The sequence below is a fragment of the Grus americana genome, chromosome 23, assembly GCF_028858705.1.
Source record: "Grus americana isolate bGruAme1 chromosome 23, bGruAme1.mat, whole genome shotgun sequence".
Lineage (NCBI taxonomy): Eukaryota > Metazoa > Chordata > Aves > Gruiformes > Gruidae > Grus > Grus americana.
Genome location: NC_072874.1, coordinates 4886688 through 4906154, shown reverse-complemented (window position 1 = coordinate 4906154; position 19467 = coordinate 4886688). Strand labels below are relative to the sequence as shown.

The window sequence follows — 19467 nt, the reverse complement described above, 5'->3', positions numbered from 1 at the left end:
GAAAATACACTGGCTCTGTGTCATTACTTTAATAGGGCTGATCCTCTGCAGATGCCATCTGCGGGCTGATGGGAGGTGTGGAAGGGGCTAGTGCTTCCACCCTCTGCTCACACACAATGAGTACGCAGGACACAAGGGGCCGCCGGTGCTGCGGGCTGGCTTTCGACACCACATCTTCCCCGGAGTCTTTTACAGAACTTGCAGACCATTAAAAAGCCACATCAAACAGCATTTCTTCCATTTAAGCTTCATGACAGAAGCCAGTCCGTGGTGTTGAAACCCAGCTGGGAACTGCTGGGATATAATGGAAAGAGTTCATTAGAGGAGTCCCCAGCAACTGGTGACTTTCAGGCTTTTCAGATGATAGAAATTCAGCAGGAAACCTAGGTGATGGCATTTCATTGCCACGCTTCAGGATAGTGTGGCTGATGTAACCACTTACTCAACCAAAGCCAAGCAAACTTGGTATTTTTGAGAGAAGCAGGTTGCGCAGTGGGTTTTTTTCTTTAACCAAATCACGTTATCAGTCCAGCTCTTTGAATCACCCAGAGACTAACCTTAAAGGAAAACAGCCAATGACCTTAATTTATTTACGTTCACGCAACTTCTATGCACAAGGGTGAGGAAATATAGATTTTATTTAAGCAGGCACAGAAAACAGTGTCCTTTTTTTTCCTCAAATAACTTTTAAAACCAGAACTGCAATGGATTTGGGGTTTTTCTTGAGGGAACTCCAGGCACCCTGTGCGTGTGTCCGCGCAGTGCCGCTGTAGGGATGTGTCCCAGGAGGTTTCCCAGTGCCCAGATTCAGCTCCAGCTCCCTTCATGCTTAGCTGACACTCGAATTTTGCCTCTCGGTCCTTTCCAGATCCCTTTCTACAAAAAAGTGAAGCTGAAATCTTTATTTCCTGATGCTTACAGTAGAGAAAAGGCTGATAACTGAGTTTTAAAAGTAGGGCAGTGACAAATACATGGAGAGGTGACAAGAGACATGGCAACAGTCTCCTGCTGAAAGAGGAGAGTCAGGCATTCAATTACTTGTGTTGTATGTGTGGTCCGGAGAGCCAACTTTCCTTTTCCCCTCCTTGTATATCACCTTCACAAGCAGAGAGATGCCAAGCAGTTTAACTTCCCCAGTGTATTCAGCAACACTAAAGGAAGCAAGGTGAAAACTCTGCCTGTGTCAGCGTTCCCGGAAACCTGCCCCCTCCGTGCCTCAATGTAGGGGACCTAAGGCAGCCCAGGGAAACCTGCAGACAATGCCTGCTTTGTCTATCTCCTTTCTCCTCAGGCGCCATTAGATGCTGAGTCCAAACATTTAACCACAAAATGCATTAATTACGGTCCAGCACCCTGGGGTAAGGACCATATGCCAGTAACAAAAAAAAAAAAAAAAAAAAAAAAGTATGCTATTGCATGGCAAGTACGTCAATTGTTAAATGACTCCGAGCTGCAATTACTGACACTAAAAGCTCTTGATTAACATTTCCTAGAAACATTCAGTCCCCCAACTTCTGTGCTTGGAGCAGTGCTCACTTGGACCATGCAAAAAAGGAGCAACCCAGAAATTGTGGGATGAAGTCAACTTCCCACATAATGATACGGGCTGTGTCCTCTGCTCCTGTAATTCTGCCTCATCCCACAGCAGAGGGCTGTTTTCCACTGTATTTTTTACCAGTGTCAGATGTTAACTCTGGGTCCGGTTCCACACAGTGCTGCGTGTCCTCAGCTGCTCACTTCAGCGCCCTGTGGGACCAGCTCTGTGAGCCTGTGGTTAATCCTAAAATTTGGCATCCGCCTTGGATGAAAATGAGCCATCTAGGGACAGCTGGCTGGGAGATAGAGCAAACTGCAAACAGTCTGACACAAGCAGAAGTTTGATTTCCCCCGCACTCCTTGTAAATCTGGCGGGCTAACACCCTCAGATCAGCTTCAAAAAAACAAACACTGCTCAACAGAGGGGTAATAAAATATGGATGAGCAATATCAGCATAAAAAATATAGTCCATCCTAGCTGGCAGGTGATGGATGAAGCCCATCCAATCTCGCTTGGTGTCTGGAAGGGAGGCTTTCAGGAACCTGGAGCTTACGGGGTTACTCTGCTAAAGGGGCACCGTCACAGCAGAGCATCTGGGACACGCAGTCTCTAGGCCTGCAGTCACTGCTCTTCTGCTTCGAGTCTCCAGGGAAGGACTTTGCAGCATCCCAGCCTGCAGACAAACCCAGGAACCCAAATTAGCATTGGAATGGGAATGCTGGTATTTTTAAACCAGGGTGTGTCATTTCTGCCTTTCTTTTAATAGGTGTCCGTGGGCAGGTTCTTCTCACAGCTTCATCCACCATTGCTTTAAAGAGCTGTAACAAACCCGACTGCCCAGCCGGACTCTTGCTTCCAGCTACAGTGGGCACTAGATGGTCCAGTGAGCTGCATTCTGTCCTCCAAACCTTCCTCAGCACCCTTTCATCTCAAAGCAGTTTAATTAAGCTTGAAAGCCGGGGATGTTCATGCGGTCCTGCTGAACTGCAACATGACCTGCGTGCTGAGCTCCTCCACTGCCTGAAAAACTCCCCTTAGAAATAAGGAGCCATTTTTGAACCCTGGGGTCAACACAGCAGTGAATTCCACCAGCTGAACATGCCCAGCAAGGGCTGGGGCAGGAGAGCGCTTGCTTTGATATCTTTAACATCTGATGCCTCCAGTTTCAAAAGCACTTGGAAAGTTTGAGATGGAAAATTGCTGCATAAAGGCCAAAAGTGCTAGAGAGGTGAAACAATAATATGCTGTTTTGCTGGTCTGCCAAATGGAAATAAGCCTTCTCAATATGGCATAAAATAATATAGAGGGAGTGACCTACTGATCTAAGCATAGGTGGGGGGGCGAGAATCGCTTTGTTCTGACTCCCTGACTCAGTGCAAATTTAGCTTTGAATAAGTCACTTAACTTTTCTGATTCATTCCTCACACTCACTTCCCTATAGATTGTTAGGAGGACTAGTTATTTATTTTGTAAAGCTTGGACAAATTAATTCTAAGTATTATCGGGAAAAAACCTCTTCCAGAATAACATAAGCAGCAATTACAGAGCTAGGAAATAATCGAGAGCTTTCAACATTCAAAACCATTCTGAGCATCATTAGAGAAAGGTTTCATTTGAATGAGATGAGGGGTTTGGTAGGTGGTAGCTGGAAACCAGGAAAATGTTATCTAAAAGTAAAATAACTGAAAAGATATTAAGCAACAGACAAGGCTGGTGCAGCTGGATATAAATTAAATAAGCTAGCTATTAGCAGCTCTGCAAGATAACAGCATGCAAACTCTTTTGTTAGAGAAGAAGTTCAGTGGTGGTGAGGAAAACATGGCCCCAGCAGCTCCTTCGTACGGCTGGTAAAACATAAAAAAGTATAGAGCGCCTCACAGACCTCAAATTTGTTGCTTTACACCCACCTTTAGTGGCTCTGTAGGAGAGCTATTTCTTTGTACTAAAAACACCACCTTTTCAAAAGTAGGTGGTTCTTTGCTTTGGGGAGGCTTAGAAAGTATTTCAAGTTTTAAAATACCCTGTGATTTTGAAACTTTCAGCAGAGGATGATGGTGAAGCACAGAGAGGAAGGCTGATGCTCGTGGAAGGTCTGTGTAAGAATCCCATTTAAGGGAAATGTTTTTCCTCCCATCTATCCCACCCACGTTCTAATGACGGTGTCCTTTGTGGTACATGCTGCAATTAATCTAAGGGTGGTTCCTGGACAGGGCTGAACCACACGGTCCTGCCTTGCTCCCAGATTTGGTTACAATGACACACCGATGTCCAATTTTGACTGTCCCACCCCATGAATCAGCGAGATTCTTTGGACTCTCAGTAACACAAACAAAACTCAATCTTCCACCAACTCCCAGGGAGTCCACTGAGCTGAGGAGGGCTGTATAGAAACTGTAGGAATGGGAATGAAAAGGACTTTGTCACATCGGTTGCTCAGCCTTATCAGCACCGGGAGAGGGGCTGACAGCAGTTTTTCCTGCTCTAGATGAACAATTCAAGGACATTCAAGGATGAAATTTGCTTAAAGACATCCGGTTATGCAGAACTGAGGGTAGTAAAATGCCTGGAGAGATATGAGGTTTTGTTATTACCAGTGAACACTCCGTTGGTAACCATTTCATCCGGAGCCATTTCTGGCTGCATGGATGCATTTGGGTACAAATTACAGGGAGGCTCGTCCCAGCACCGGGTCACAGCATTAAAGCAGAAGAGGTGGAGAGCTGCATCTACAAGTCATTCAATGCCACCTCGGGGTATCCCACAGCCCCAGTACATCCTACCTTGGGAACGGCTCTGCCGAGACGTTCAGGTGCAGCTGAACTCAGACTATTAAAGAGTCTGAGCTCCTGAAAAACGGAAAGACCGGGAGCGAGGGCGGGTGCTGCCGAAGCATAAAAGCCGCTCTGTTCACAACGGCTTGGACTCCACAGGCATGAAGTCGCATGGGGAAAATGTGATCGCAGGCTGTGTGCTGTCTTGTGCTATTTTGGTGAAAAGACTGGAAAAAGGGCAAACGGTTTAATTTCATTCCCATGTTTCACCCAATTCTCCTGCGCATTTTTCTGTCCAGCTCCTCAGTCCCTGACCTTAATAGCGAGGGAGAAACTAGGCTGGAAACACTCCTCCCTGCCTCCCAAAATAGATTTTCCCCCAGCCAGGAAAGCAGCTTTTTCTGCTGTTCTGGCCCAGAGGCCTGCGGTGTGGTGGGTCCCCACGAGGGGGAAGTTTCTAGTTTTGAAGCTTTTCCCCACAATGGAGGCAGGCTGCAACTCCAGGGCTGAGGCGATGGCGGGGGGACAGGACACACACGACACACACACCCGACCCCCCTCCCTGGGCCTCGCAGCGCCCACAGGGCTGCGGCCTCCGCCAAGGCCGGGCCCAAGCAGGCCGCTCCCAGACGTTAGGTCATCGGGCACCGCACCAGGAGCAGGCAGCGCCCGCCGCCGCCGCCCTCCCCCCGGGGTGTCCCCCGCCACCGCGGGGGTGTCCCTCCACGGCCCCGGGGGCGTTTCCCGGCCCTGCCCGCCGGGACACCCCCGCCCCCCCCCGCCGCCCTCAGGCGACACCGCGCCCAGGGACCCGCCATGGAAACCGTTGCCCCCCTCAGCGCCGGCCCCGCCCCTTTGGCGCAGGCCCCGCCCCTCGGCGCAGGCCCCGCCCCCCGCCCGGCCCCGGCGGGCGCCTGAGCCGCTGGGGCGGGGCCGGTCGCAGTCGCGAGCAGGGCGGGCGAGGCGAGCGGTGTGGCGTCACCGTCCCGGCTGGCAGCGGCGGGTGAAGGCTGAAGCATGGCGTTGTCCGTGCCGGTGAACGGGCTGAAGGAGGGCGACAAGGAGCCCGTCATCGAGCTTTTCGTCAAGGTAAGGCGGCGGCGGCGGGGTGAGTCCCGTCCCGTCCCGTCCGGTCTCGTCTCGGCGCCGAGCGCGCCTCTCCCCTCAGAGCGCGCCTCTCCGACCGTTGGGCGCCCCCTCCCCCAACCGCCGTTTTCCCGCCCGCTGCCGGCCGGGGGGCTCCAAGTTTCCCTCAGCAACTTGCTCGGGACCGCTCCTCCCCGGCGGACTGGGGGGGGGGGGGGAGAGGGGGGAGTTTCTGGGGGCGACAGTAGGCCCCCCTACCCCCCCCCGGCCTACTGTCGGGGCTCCCCCCCCCCCACCGCCCCTTTCAGCCCCCTCCCAACCTCCCGGGGCCGAGGCGGGGCGGTGGGAGCGCTGGGCTCTCCTCAGGGCGGGCGGCTCCGGGCCGGGCTGCAGGCAACGCCCCGTCGCTCGCCGCGGTGCGGGGCTGCCGCGCACAAAAGGGCCCTTCGGCGGGGAGGAGAGGGTGTGTGCCCGGTCGGGGAGGGAGTGCGAGGAGCCGGGGCTGAGTCAGTGTGTACAGATGGAACGAGTGATAATGCGAACCGCACATAAGTCACTTTTGAAAAGTGTGGCTGCGTGCGTTTGCTGGAAAATTCTTTCGCGAGAGTAAATGGTGCAGCTGGTGCATAGCAGGGCTGAGGGCATCGGTAGCAGAAAGGAGTAACTTGCTCTGTGCGCCACATCACCCTCGCGATTCAGCTCTCTGCTTTGTGTGCCCAAGTGTGTGCATGAAAGTAGTAAAAATACGAGTTACTTTTCACTCAATCCCCTGAGAAGTCTACTGTCGCGGCAGAAACCGAACATGTAAAAGTATCACCATTATTTATTTTTTTTTCTAACTAGAAGAATGAGCATGTGTCGTACTGCCCTTATCTGGCAAAGATACCGTATGGTATCTCCACATGTTTTGCATTTACATATTGCAGTATGATGCAATATTTTGCGTCGTCCAGGGCTCTCGTGATGCAGCATCTTCCTTTTCCTTCATATCAAAAGTGCAGAGAGTAAGTGGTGCAAATATTTTTTTTCTGTGCTTAAACTCACTTTGAAGAAAGCCTCTGTAGAAACAAAGTATTTTAATTCTTCAGATGAAGTTTCTTTTATTGCAGAGAGAAAATAATGGAAAGCCTTCATCTGAGATCTTGGCTTAGTATAAAAGCCAAGGTGACAAACATGAAAATTTCCAGCAGACTAGGTAGAGTTTTGCAAATAAGCTATTAAATATAGATTTTTATTTATTAAATGATACTATAAAAATATTGAATTTTCCCCATTTTGGACTTTTTAGTAGCCTCGAGAGGCAGTAACAGGACCCAGGGAAAGTATTGCAGTGGAGGATTCCAGACCTGATTTTAGTCAGAATATTTAGGTTCTTAGTGTAGGGGTTAGAAATTACTAGTACAGCAATTAAGTTACAGATTACTTTGAATTATTTATAGCAGTACTTCTTCAATATAACATGCCAGCTTATCTTCATCTGTCCTAAAGTTCATTGGCTGTTTTTTTTTTTTAAATATTTTTAAACAAATTAGAGTAGTGATTGATGGCAGAAGGATTTGAGGACAGGGGAAGTAAGCTTTGTGGCTCTGTTTAAAGAGGATATTTTGTGCATGAGGAGTAGCAGGGAAGGTGTAAAATTAGTTGTGAGAAAGATGTATTGATTCTGATTAAATCACTATCAGACCAATAAAGGTGTTAGACTAGATGAAAGGGGAAAAGCAGGGAATTTTTCTGTCCCTCTCAATTGAAACTTCTTTATTGGCATGGATTTAGGAAGGCTATATCTGGGATTATCACTGAGTAGTATCTCCCTCAAGGAAGCCTTTTCCCAGTGTTATGAATGACTGCTGCAAGCTGTATACTGTCTGCCTTTAAGATAGAGTTCAGGTTAAAAAAGAAGCTATTCTTGTCTGCCTTTATGATCTTCAGGTAAAGGTTATTTCCCTGTAAAATCCTGCAGAGGAAGGACAGACCAAAATAGTTGTTTCACCTGAGTGTTGCTGCCTGTCTCACACTTTATTGAAGCTGTTAAGTATTATCAGAACAGTGTTTTTCTAAAGGTAATAGAAGTCTTGTTTGCTACCTGTCTCGTTAAGATGGTCACTTCATAAAATGCAAGCAGAATATTAATGGTTATTCAAGAAAAGTAATCGTGTCTATCTAGAAGAGTACTTAATTTTGATTTAGTAATTTCTTTTTCCCCCTGTAAAAGGGAAGCTCAGTTTCTGCTTTTGTCTGTTGCACAGTTTTCACCTGGTTATGTGTGCAATCTAGAAAAAGTCCGTAGTTACCCGAGTGAATGTCAGAACAAGATTTCACAATGGAGTTAATCACTTTTCAAACAGTACACGGGGTCTTGGTTCTACCTGTGCACTGTTAGTTAGCGAAGCTCTTAAGGTAGAGGTAGTGGAAAGACTTCTTGACCAAAAAAGAAAGCTCTGCCAAATGCCTGCGGCTGAAGGGCGGTAACTGTATGACCTGCATACAAAGGATTGTAGCAGCCAGACTAAGATGAAACAAAGGTATGGATTAAAGCTTGAGAAACAAACCTGTGAAGCAGGAGAAACTGTTTGGCTTCATGCCCAAAATGTTGGATTTGAATCTTATTAAATTGTGATCAGTAACAAACTAGGATGGGCACAGCATGGGGAGGAGTGCATACATGGTTAGGTTTCAGTTATGAATAACTATATAGGGCTGTTTGTCACCAGTAAATTGCTTTGATTTTTTCAAGAAGACAGTGTATCTGTCTGCTGTAACTTGTATTTTCATAGTCTGTGATAACGTATGTGCAGAATTAGAATACTTAGGTAAGAAAATGGGTTACAGTGTTGGAACTGAGGTGAATAATCTGTTTCTTGGTCTCGTATAATGAGTAGCTTCAGCAGCTTTTTCATTACAGCGCTGGTGGGCTGCCTGTGGTCTGTTTTAAACTAAGTGTAAATATTTTTCAAGTCTTTTCTCTGAGAGCTGATTAGGAGAAACTAGCGATGTATCTGATTTCGTTTAGTTTCCTCATATGTTCGCATGTTTTATTAATGAGGGAGGCCCACTTCCATTGTTTAAAGAGTATTTTTATATGCCCTAGTGGCATTTTAGAGTAGTGAAGACTGCATTGTGATGAACATGCACGCAGAAACTCAAGCGTTGTGATCTAAATACAACTTGTATAGGCCACTTGTAATAACTGCAATTTAGTTGATCGTGTGTGGATTTTTATTGTAAATAAAAAGTGTGGTGGACTGACTTGGTCAAATAGAACCACTCATCTGTGGAAACCACAGGACAGAGCTTAACAAAACTATTTGTGCAGTTTCTTTAACACAGTCTGCAAAGAAGGCGAGGATGGAAGCTGCCCAAAGCTCAGCCCTTGGTATTCTAGAGGGCAGTTGTTGATTGCATGTTTCTTCTAATAGCAAGGTGAAGACACAGATGATCAACTAGTTTGATGTTAAAGAAAAAAACAAACTCAGCAAACAAGAAATTCATAGTTGCGTATCTGCTGCCATGAGACGGGTTATAGTAGATGTAGGTAACATTAAGGAAGGTGCTCTCTTCTTCAACTGTGTAACATGTGTATACTTGCAAATTAATTAGACCTTGAATTTCTGGCAGCTTTCAAATAAGATGTCATTGTGAAATTGGGCACCTGTTTTGGAAATCAGATAGTGTCTACTATCTGTTTACCTGTGAATTGTACTGTCAGTAGAAAAAAAACCCTGTGATTTCACATTTATTAAATACCCTACTCTAAAACACTCCCAGAGATTGTAACAGAAGCTTGTCTACATTTTTGTATATCTGAATTAAACAGAAATTTGGCAGGTGAACTGTTTATTTTCCGGGATCTAGGTCCATTTTGTTCAGTTAAATGGTGGAGTCCGTGGCAGGAAGGGGATGTGTGCATCTGCATCTCTAGCAGCAGACTCGATATTAGCTCAGGGCTGGGTGAGAGGAGTGTGGTTTGTCTGAATTGCACACACTCAGGTCTGCCTTTGTCTTACGGTTGCTTGTTGCCTGTGAGTATCCTTATGTAAGCTCTGACATGTCATTCTGAAGTAGTATAGCTGCTGTATATTGGTTTATAACAACCAATCCCATGATCTTGTTTGTCGTTGGATTTTTTAATTTCATTTTGGCAACTACAATATAGCAGTAAAAAAAAAATGCATTGTTGTAAGGAAATAACATGACTAGAGACTTCCAACATTGCTTCTCAGAGATAGTCTTGTCAGGGGCAAGCTTGTCAGTTGATAATCTTATTAGATAAGTCTTCTTACGTGCCAGATCACCCTTTGGAGGTTTTGATGTAATAACCTCAGCACCTGAGAACTTTCTCAGTCCGCCTTTGATACGCATTTGGTATAGATAGCAATATTTCATGTGTGGCTTATTTCTTGTGAGCAAATACTGGAGTATTGTAAGAGATCCCTTTATAAACTGAGGTGTAACCATCTTGGTGTATCCTGTGCTTAGTTGTTATAAATCAGGCCCTGTCCTTCTTTGGCCAGCAAACTGTATTCCTTAAAATTCTGCTTGGGAAAGTTCTCATAGCTAGAAACCTCCTAGGTTTTTTTTATTTGAATCTGATTGCTAATACAGAAACTGGTGCACTTGATACAATATTGTTTAAAAATACAGAGATGTTCTCAAGTGTAAATGTTACTTTTTTTGCAAAACGTTGGAAAGTAAGCTTAACAACTCCTAGCAATCATTTTCAAAGGGATTACATAGATGGGTTAACTTTTCTTCTCTCAGAAATTGCTTCTGAATACTTCAGCAGTAATGGTTTTGTTCACTGGCACCTATCCTCCCCTTTCCAATGATTAACGTCTAGGCAGCGCAGTTAGATTGTCAAGAGAACTTGTTTTACTTTGCAATTGAAATATGTTTAACACTCACGCACTTTTCCTCCTTTCCCCATAAAGTGGTCCGAGAACTGGCCAAGTTCCTGAATTTCAACTCCTTGTCCTTCACAGCCCGCTAACCTGCCGGCTGGGATTGTACGGTCATCTGCAGCGATGCTTCTGAGTCATTTGCTACATGGTGTACACAAGTGCTATATGCCATGGATGCATTCTTTGACCATAGAAACTGCTATAAAAGACAAATCTGTCCTCAGTTTTCCCAGATAGGAAATGTCTCAGGCTGTGCATTGAAGGCTTGAAGAGCAAAGAAGCAGCCTGTGTATCAGAGCACATATTGTGGGACACACTTTAGGGGCTGGAACCTATGGAAAGTCAAGGATAAATGCACATCAAGGGTCTGAACCTTGTTCCTGATCCTTTTGTGTGTCAGACCGTGATTGTGCGTATGTGCAGTGAGGAATTCACAGAGCAGGGAAGAGTATACTTAACACCAAAGTTCTTGTGAAAATATTTGAAGAGAATGAGAATCCTCTTAAAAGATATGATTTGTCTGTACATAAAGAGAATTGATTGTTGAGAAATGCCATGTAGATATGAGGAATGTTTGTGTGAACTCGGTTTCACTCTTAGGAAGTGAGTGGGAGGGTCTGATAATCTTTCAGTGGGCAGCACTGTGACAGTATTAGCATCCTAAGAAGTTAGTAATCATTACCCTCACAGCCTGAAGTGACTCAGTGTCACTGTCTAGTCTTTCACTGGTTATCCTGACATAATCTTGTGGAAGGAAACAGTGAGAAAAGAGGGAGTTCTTTATTTGAAGAGTATTACTGTCTGTCTTAATGTGAATGGGGTGAGCAGACAAGTAGTCGGTTCCATAGCTGAACTTGTAGATTTTTTGAAGGCTGTGTTGTCTCTTACAAAAACCTGTGTTTGGAAGAGTCTAGTTGGGGAATTCATTGAACTTCTAGCTAAATAGTATTCTATGTACTTTGGAAAATGACTTTTGTACTCTGAGATTGCAACTTTGATTTTTAAAAGTGTACATTAGTTAAAAGGGACAAAAAAAGCCCTGGGCTGTCGTTATTTTCTCACCAGTCAGAGCATGTTCAGATTCTCTTTTAAATGAGACATTATTGTGATATGACTAACCCAAGGCCTACACACTTTTGTAACAGTGCCTACATCACTTCCAAGTTCTGGCTGGGCTGGATGTACCACTTGGAAATCCACAAGCACTACTTTAAGACTGGGTAACTGTGCTTGGCAGTAATGAGATTTGTTGTCTTTTTTTCTGGTAGATGTTCTCTTTTGCTCTGCAACTGATAATCAACTGAGTGGTGCAATTCTATAAAACCTTAACTGGACAGCATGAGGGAAAGTAAGGTGGTTTTGTCTGCCAGTGTAGACACTTAGTTTGTCTAAGACAACAAACTTTATGATGGTGGTTGGTTCCAAGTTGACCATCCATGGAAAATTTATTTATATCTGTACTTGTTATCCATCTAATGTGATTTTTATCTTCAAAGTTCTGTGTAAATAACCCATAACGAACAACTTATTGTCCTAATCAAGTTTGTTTTCTTGTATGTTGGAATGATATAGTTTCACTCTTAAAATAGATACTAGGTACTCACTGTGCTCACTTGTTGTATTAAGAGTATGTGAACATTTTAGCAGTGAAAACACTCAAACCCAAAATCATTATGTTGCCTTGATATGAGTTTAAACAGAGTTTTGACTTCAGGAGCTTTAAATCCTTTGTTTATATTTTTTTTCCTAAAAAAGATAATAGTTGGGGTTTTTTAAAACTTGTTTTGAGGTTGTTTTTTTTTTAATTCAGGTCAAACATGCATTTGTGGTACAATCTGATTTTTAGGGCTCTGAATTCTGTTTGTTTATGCTGAAGTGAAAAACATAAGCTAAACTGCTATTAATTACAAATGTCTTTGTGTGCAAGTTCTCTGAGAGTTCAAACTTATTCCTTGTATTGTTGGCTAGACAAAGGGCAAGGAGCTTTACACGAGGAACGGAAATTACTTAGTTCTGTACACTGAATATCCATATTAGGTATAAACTAAATATAGGAGTGTAATCCAGGAGTGAAGTCATATCTGTATATTTTCATGAGAAGAACTAATGAGATCAGTCAGTGCTACTGGATCAGCTTCAGAGTTTTTTTGGCTCTGTTAAAGCATTACTATTTTGGCTAGAGTTCGATGGTCTGTACTTTGGAGAGCTGCTTTTTCTTAAAGAAAGGAAATAGTTTTCTACATGGTTTCATCTAAAAATAAAATCAAAGCAAGCGTAAGTATACTTCTGTAGTCTTTCAAAATGATGTATTAGCTGCCCTAGTGAGACATGCTGTACTGGAGCTTAACGAGATAAGGCAAAATGTCCCAAAGGAGGAAGTTCTACTCTGCAACTGAAGAGCTTGGATACCATCTCCCGAGGGATGTAGAATACAATCATAGAGGTGCCTTTTAGTAACGAAGTTGCACGTTGCTTGTATTGGAACCAGAAGCAACAGAGCAAGCCTTCTGCGAAACCTTTGTGCTCTAAAACAAAAATTCCAATGCCGTTTTCAGTCTAAGATAATGTTTTTCCTTGCTAGAGCTTTTGAATATGCAGTTAGCAAGGGGTACACAGTTCCAAACTGCAGCTCTTTCAGCGAGCTTTGAGAATTTGAGCAATTTCTTTGTTCATTGGCACGTTCTTCTGTGGATATTGCCATTTACATTCAGATTTGGAGGCAGTTGTGGTTTTAGCTGTATTCCTTATTTTATCAGAATTTTGAAGCTCCCAGGTGATTGCTTTTGGCTAGCATCTTGACATGAAACTCATTTGGGCATTTGACAGTGGCTTTCCTGTTCCTGGTAGGGCTCAGTCTACGTCAGCCTGGCAACTTGAATGATCTGGCTGTTGGTGGAGAAGGAGCAGTGCACAGGGTGAAGCTGTGGCAGCTGAAGAGCTGTGTTCGTGCCTGCTGATCTGTCCAACTCGTTGCTCATTTTAGCCCTGTAAATTAGGTTATAAAATACCATAAACTGAGTCCTTTGTTTTTCTGTCCTGCAGAAGTGATGCATCTTCAAAGGTTTATTTGAGGAACTCTTAAATGCCAAAGATTGGTCTTCTGAGCCCCAGTGACAAGGTTTGCAGTTCTTAAGTTGTATAGATGCTTCATTATTTGGTGAGGAGGTTCTGGAAATAGGTTTCTTGGGCTGTGGCCAAAGCACGCACTGTACTATGTTAGCAAATTTAATAAGTGGGGGGAAAAGAAACATTGTCATATACAATGCCTATTCCAAGTTTATATGCCAGGTACCCAAAGGCAAGTTTCAAGCACTGTAAAAGAAACCCTTAGCACTGTATAGTAAATTACCTTCTTTGTTTCCTACTAGAGTGTTGCAAGAATGTGTCGAGCTGTTACAAATTTTAGTCAGTTTGGCCCTGTTTATCTGATGGAGGTTTGTTACCACTAAATCACTTTAAGGGTATTGTGACTGGAGTAAGAGGGACAGAAGAAACGAGATGCCAGGCTTCTGCCATTAATGAATAACTTCAATTTTCTTATGTCAGGCTAGGAGGTGGTCGTGTGTATGGCTATCCACAATAATCCCAAGGTTTTGTATTCATAGCATTAAGCTAATTTCTTCACTGAAGAAAATAGAGGTTAGTATTTAATGCAGATTTCGATTCTGTGATTCTCCCAAAGGATGAACATGGGATAATTTATTTTCTCTAAAGAACTAGAAGTGCTTAATTAATTTCTACTAAATTGTGAAGTTACTTTAATGCATCATGAAGATCCCATGCCTTTTTCCAAAAGCTTTACACTGAGAATTAGATATCAATGAACAAGAGTTGCAGGAAAGTGTACAAGACAAGTCTGCTAATTATTTTGTTAGGAATAACATCACAAGGCTAAAAATAGCATCATCCTAAAATGGCCAGTTGATGTTACAGTCAAATGTCTAACACAGTGGTGTCTTATCGGCAGGGTAATGACTTAAGAGGCTACTTGAATGGGCTGATAAACAGTCCTTTCCCTGGTTTAATAGTCACATCTCAAGTAAATGCAGGGAGTTCAGTTACTTTTTTTTTTTAAGCTTTTTGGCTTTAGAGGAATTTCAGCTGATGTGGAAGATGGATTGATTATAAATTAAGCAAAGATGATATAGCTTGTCAAAACGCAGTGGTAACCAAGGTTGCTTTTTCCCTAGGTGAGTTAGATGTCAATCAGCATATAGAAAATATATACTAATCGTCATAGGCGTTTTGTATTTCCAGTTAATTCCAGGTATGGGCTCTGGCCTTATTCTTTTTGTTTTCTGTTTTTCTTATGTTCTTCTTAAAGGTTTAGTTATTTTAGTTAGCAGCGATTACCTAAATTGTTCTATAGAACTAAAATTGGGGGGGGGGGGGTGATTTGAGAGTTTAAGTCTAACATGATACAGTGTCACCAAGCTTTTTAAAGTTCCCTGATAAAGGTCAAATAAAGGGGTTACATTGATTAGCTCATATGAAGATAAGACTGTGATATAGGTGGTGTAAGCTTAATTTGGTCCTTTCTGAGGTCAGCTGTCTTCAGTTTGGAAATGAATGTATGCTCATTTCCTGGAAGATATTTTCTTATTTTTATGTGGCACATAATGAGATCTGTGCTTATCTTGTCACTTCCTGTATGAAAAAAAAAAAAATTACCTTCTGAGTTCAAAAGCAGTTGAAAGTTGTTGGGGAAACTTACAGTGGAGGTTAGTTAATAATGACACTAGAGATCAAGATTATGTAGAAGAGGCATGATGCAGTGATAGTGCCCTTCTTGCACTGTCTGTAATGCTGTAGGCTCATCTACTGACAACATGAGGAACAAAGGTGAATTTGAAGTAATAGCGATACAAGGCACCAAACTGCTGACCTTTGAGGTGATGAGAATGATGTTGGACATCTTATTTAGAATTTGCTTAGCAGGTGAAAGAATTCTAGGAGTTAGCCTGTCAGAGACATTTAATAGTGTGAATAAATCTTCTTAATGGTTGTTACAAGCTTATTTTATTCTTAGACTGAATCTTTAGTGACTTTTAAACTTATGTTAGCAGTAAATGAGTAAGGTAGGTTTCAAAATACAGTAGACAGCTTTGTTAAAAAGCTGTACTGTGGTATGAGCTGGAATACACAGAACCTGTGCCTTGATACTTAAGATAGCAAGAGCCTGAAGGTGTCTTGAGACTTGCCTTTGTTCCTTTCTCTTTTTAAGAAGTTGACATGCATCTTTAAATTTGCAACAGTGGTTGTTTGGTTTTGTTGGGGGTTTTTTAATCTATTAAGGAAAGGACACCACACAGAAACAAAAGCTCTCAGGTGTAAGTCGGGGCACTAGCTATATCCACTGTCCTAGAGAGGTGAGATAAAAAGTGAACCAACAAGCGGAAGTGTCCCTTTTGTCTTGTCATCCCTTGGATTAAATCTGGTTGAACCAGATTTAGCTAGCATCTGAGTTCAGGGCTTGACTAGCTTGTTCCTGACCTGTTCCTCCCATAAAGACACAAACCAACTCCCTTCTCAAACTAACAAATGTGAGAAGGTGAGAATGAATTCAACATCATGTATTGTAGACAACACTGTTTCAGTCCTGATCTCTGCAACTTGCTACCTTGTCACCTGTTTTCTTCTTTTGAATGACGTTTCATTAATATTTGAGGCATTAGGACCCTTTAAGACATGGTTTGGCTTGCAGAGTGAATGCTTACATATAACATCCCTAAAGCTCACCCATTTGCTGGCGGAACAGAACACAAAACAATGGGTGTAGTGGCACCGTAAGGAGGAGGCCTTTGATTGGTGTTATGTCAAATACTGCAATAGTCCTTTCATGGACTTAATTCTTTACATCTTATCTGAAAACACTGCCCAGTAAACAGCATGGAATTCTGTTTATTCAGCTTGGCAAGATAAAGGTCTGAGCAGATGCTGCAAGGATTAAGACCGATATTACCAGACCATTTTCAGTATTCATGTGTGGAACATTAAACCACTCCTTCCTGTATTCTTTCATCTTGGGAGTTTTGAATTGCTGCATGTCTTTCACTTGAATCACTTTGTTAGTTTACCTTAAACCATTTCCTCTCAAAACAGTAATCCATTCAGGATTATTACTAATTTACTCATTTTTTTGAATGAGCTAACTGTTCATGAAACATGCAAGAGTGATTGTTACCTTCTGTTTTGAGGTAATCGGTGTGCATCATGCTGTTTTTCTCATGTAGTTTTCCCAGCAGATTTTTTTTTTTTGTTAGAACTGAGATATATTTCAAGATTGCTGAGTTCAAAATTTGAACATACCTTCTGATTTTTTTTTTGTTCTGTTTCTCCAATCTATTTATTTTTTGGAACGTTAATCTTCTAGACTTTCCAGATTGCAGATTTCCTATTCAGGGGAGTGGAGACTTCCTTGGTGGTATAATCAAATAGCTCCAGTAGTTGTCTTTGGCAAATGGTATTCTGTGAGATATTTCTAAAATGCATTTTTCCCCTCTTCATCCAAACTTTATTTTTTCCTGCTTCTGGTATGTCAAATTTGGGAGAGATTTCCTTAATAGTTTTGGATAAATTAGGAAACGCTCTTTTAGTGTTCTGCTCTTTTCTTTTGTTTTATTTACGTAGGCAGACACTGAACTGTATTGCATTTCTCATCAGATGCACTTTGACTTCACTATTATTTCTGCAGTCATTTGATCCAGTTTGGGAAACTCATGTGCTCCTTTTTACTGGATGCTGTTTGAAACAATTTTGCAGGCCTTTGGGACTAAAGATTTCTAGAATTCTGTGTTACTCTTGAGTCTTTCAGATCTATACTATATAATAAGGACTTTGTGTCCTTTTAAGTGCTGCTTTGCTTGGGTTTTTTTTCTTTTTTCTTTTTTTGTCAGTCTTCCAGTAAACATCAGCACTACTTTGGTAAAGTACATACATACAGGTTCTTGTGTTTGGAGTCAAGTTAATTTTTATGCAGCTGTAAAGACAAACATTTCCCAATTAAAATGGATTTTTTTTCTTCCTTTAGCTTGTTTAGCAGCTTAAACAGATGTATGATTACTTATACTCTCTGGATTTTTTGGGAAAAACAGTTCGTTTGAATGAAATCACTGCTTCAGGGGAAGAGAAAGGGGGGAGGTGGCTTCTGCATTGGCTGGATTAGCTAAGCTAAATCTTCCAGACAGTGGGATAAGTAGAGGGTTTTCTCTTTTTTTCCCTTTTTTATCTTTTTTTCTCCCAAGTAGTTGGCACTCTTGGATGGGCTGAGCTATTTGGCATTGGGAGTTGCCAGTAGTTTTAATGTGGCTACGATAAACCAGGTTGACTTCTCAGCATACTGATTTGTTTTACTGCCTTGTAACTCTTTCCTTCTTATTTGAACTTAGATTCTTATTTAGGTTTGTTTAAAAAGTAGCCCTGTTTGGTTTTCATGTAATGCTGTAGGGTGAGTGCTATGGGGTATGTACGTCCAGCTCTTTCTCTGTGTCACATCTTACAATTAATGAGGTCCATTTTGCCACCTTTTCAGAAGTTTTTTAATTACAGTCAGTTTGTGAAGGGTAACACAGCTTTGCTCAAGGCAACTGGATATCTTTAGTTTTTCTTACTGTGAAAAATCCTGCATGGCAGCTGTTAGCTTTTCAGACTGTTTGATGGCATCTCTAGCGTGGTAGGAGTTGGCCATGGGTCACGCTCAAGTTAAACACTGTGTTTGGCAGGGTACTTTCCCTGGTGGTTAATGTAAGTCGGGCTCTTCAGAGCTAGTTCTTAAACAGTATAATCCTTAAGCAAAATACTCACAAGTGAAAAACACCATTTTCTTTGTTGTGTGTGGTGTTGCACTTTTTCTGTCTGGTCCTAATCCATACAAGTGAAAACCTGGCATTCAGTGAAACATAAACGTATGATGTTTTTGAGTACGTGTCCTTCAGTGGATAATGGTAGTTTGATTTCATAATGATAACTGAAAATTAGTCCTAACTGTGTAGGAAGGCTTGCATTATTCAGTAATAAAGATTTTTAGACTGATTTTGGAAAGAATTTGAAATACCAGCTTAAAGCTTCTCAGTATAGAATGAGTATAATCTTGTTGAATTAACAAATAATCTAGGGCGACATTAGTATAGAGAAGTCAACACTTAATATTTTCTTTGCGCTGATGGTGATGAGAGTTAGACACTGAAAATATCCTGAATATTATGGCCTGAATTCAAAGACAAGACAATGACAGGTTTCTGGCTTCTAATAGTGGGCTTAAAAAACAATTGTTGTATGATTAACCCCATGCATGACTGGTCATGTAGAATTTCAGAATATTCTTGCAATATTTAAAGGTTTACAATTTACTGCCAGCACACCTCTGTTCTAGTGGAGAAAATCAGAGTTGGAACTGACTCTCACAGAAACATCTACCAAACTCATCTTCCTCTGAAAAAAATCCTTCTGTGATGGAAGGAGAATAACGTATTGTACTGCCAGCATGGTGGTGTACTTGATGACTGGTTGTAACAGATCTGTGCTGTAGTGCTCAGTGCATCAAATACAAGAAGATATAAAACGGGCCTCTCAGGCAAACGGTTACATAGCAGAATTCCTTGGCTCAAGAGCACTGAAACCAAAAGTTTCTTGGCATTCTGACTGCATTCCTTTTCCAGTATGTGCTCAGAATAACTTGGGACTTTTTGGAGCAGAAGTGGGACAAACGTTTGAATGTAGACATAAAAGTCTGCTCAGTTTAGCTGTTCAGTTGCAGCTTTGAAAGTGTGTTAGGTTTTGTTCGAAACACTGTATGTTAGTGGGCTATAATCTTTTTTTCTGATTCAAATAATCTAAAAAAGCCTCTCTTGCTTAAACAAAAGCAGATGCTATTTGGTAAGTTGTTTGTTCATTCTGAATGTTAGGCTTGTGTTGGGAGAGAAGAAAAGTTTTGGTACAAGTTGGCATTACAGCATAAAGGCATTTGACTTTTTTTGGTCCTCACTGGTCGCTTTGGTTTTGGCTTAGGAAAATGGACCTTAATGAAAGCAACAGTTCTGTGCTGTGCCCTAAATTTTAAACAATTTTTCATTCAGTCCTATGGCTTAAAAGTGACTTTGCTTTGCATTCCAGACAGGAACCCAAGTTTCATTTGTAGTACAATAAACAAAACTGCCGACTGAATTTGAGTTTGGTT

General features: G+C 42.2%; 1 protein-coding gene across 1 annotated transcript in view; it reads left to right on the top strand.

Moving 5' to 3' along the window:
• The first annotated feature begins 5239 nt into the window (after positions 1-5239).
• The window catches only part of CLIC4 (chloride intracellular channel 4), a 33725-nt gene continuing 19497 nt past the window's right edge, over positions 5240-19467 (top strand). Inside the window, exon 1 of the mRNA XM_054802193.1 lies at positions 5240-5397. Within this exon, the coding sequence (XP_054658168.1) occupies positions 5326-5397 (72 nt within the window). The 5' untranslated portion in view covers positions 5240-5325. The remainder of the gene's footprint in view (positions 5398-19467) is intronic.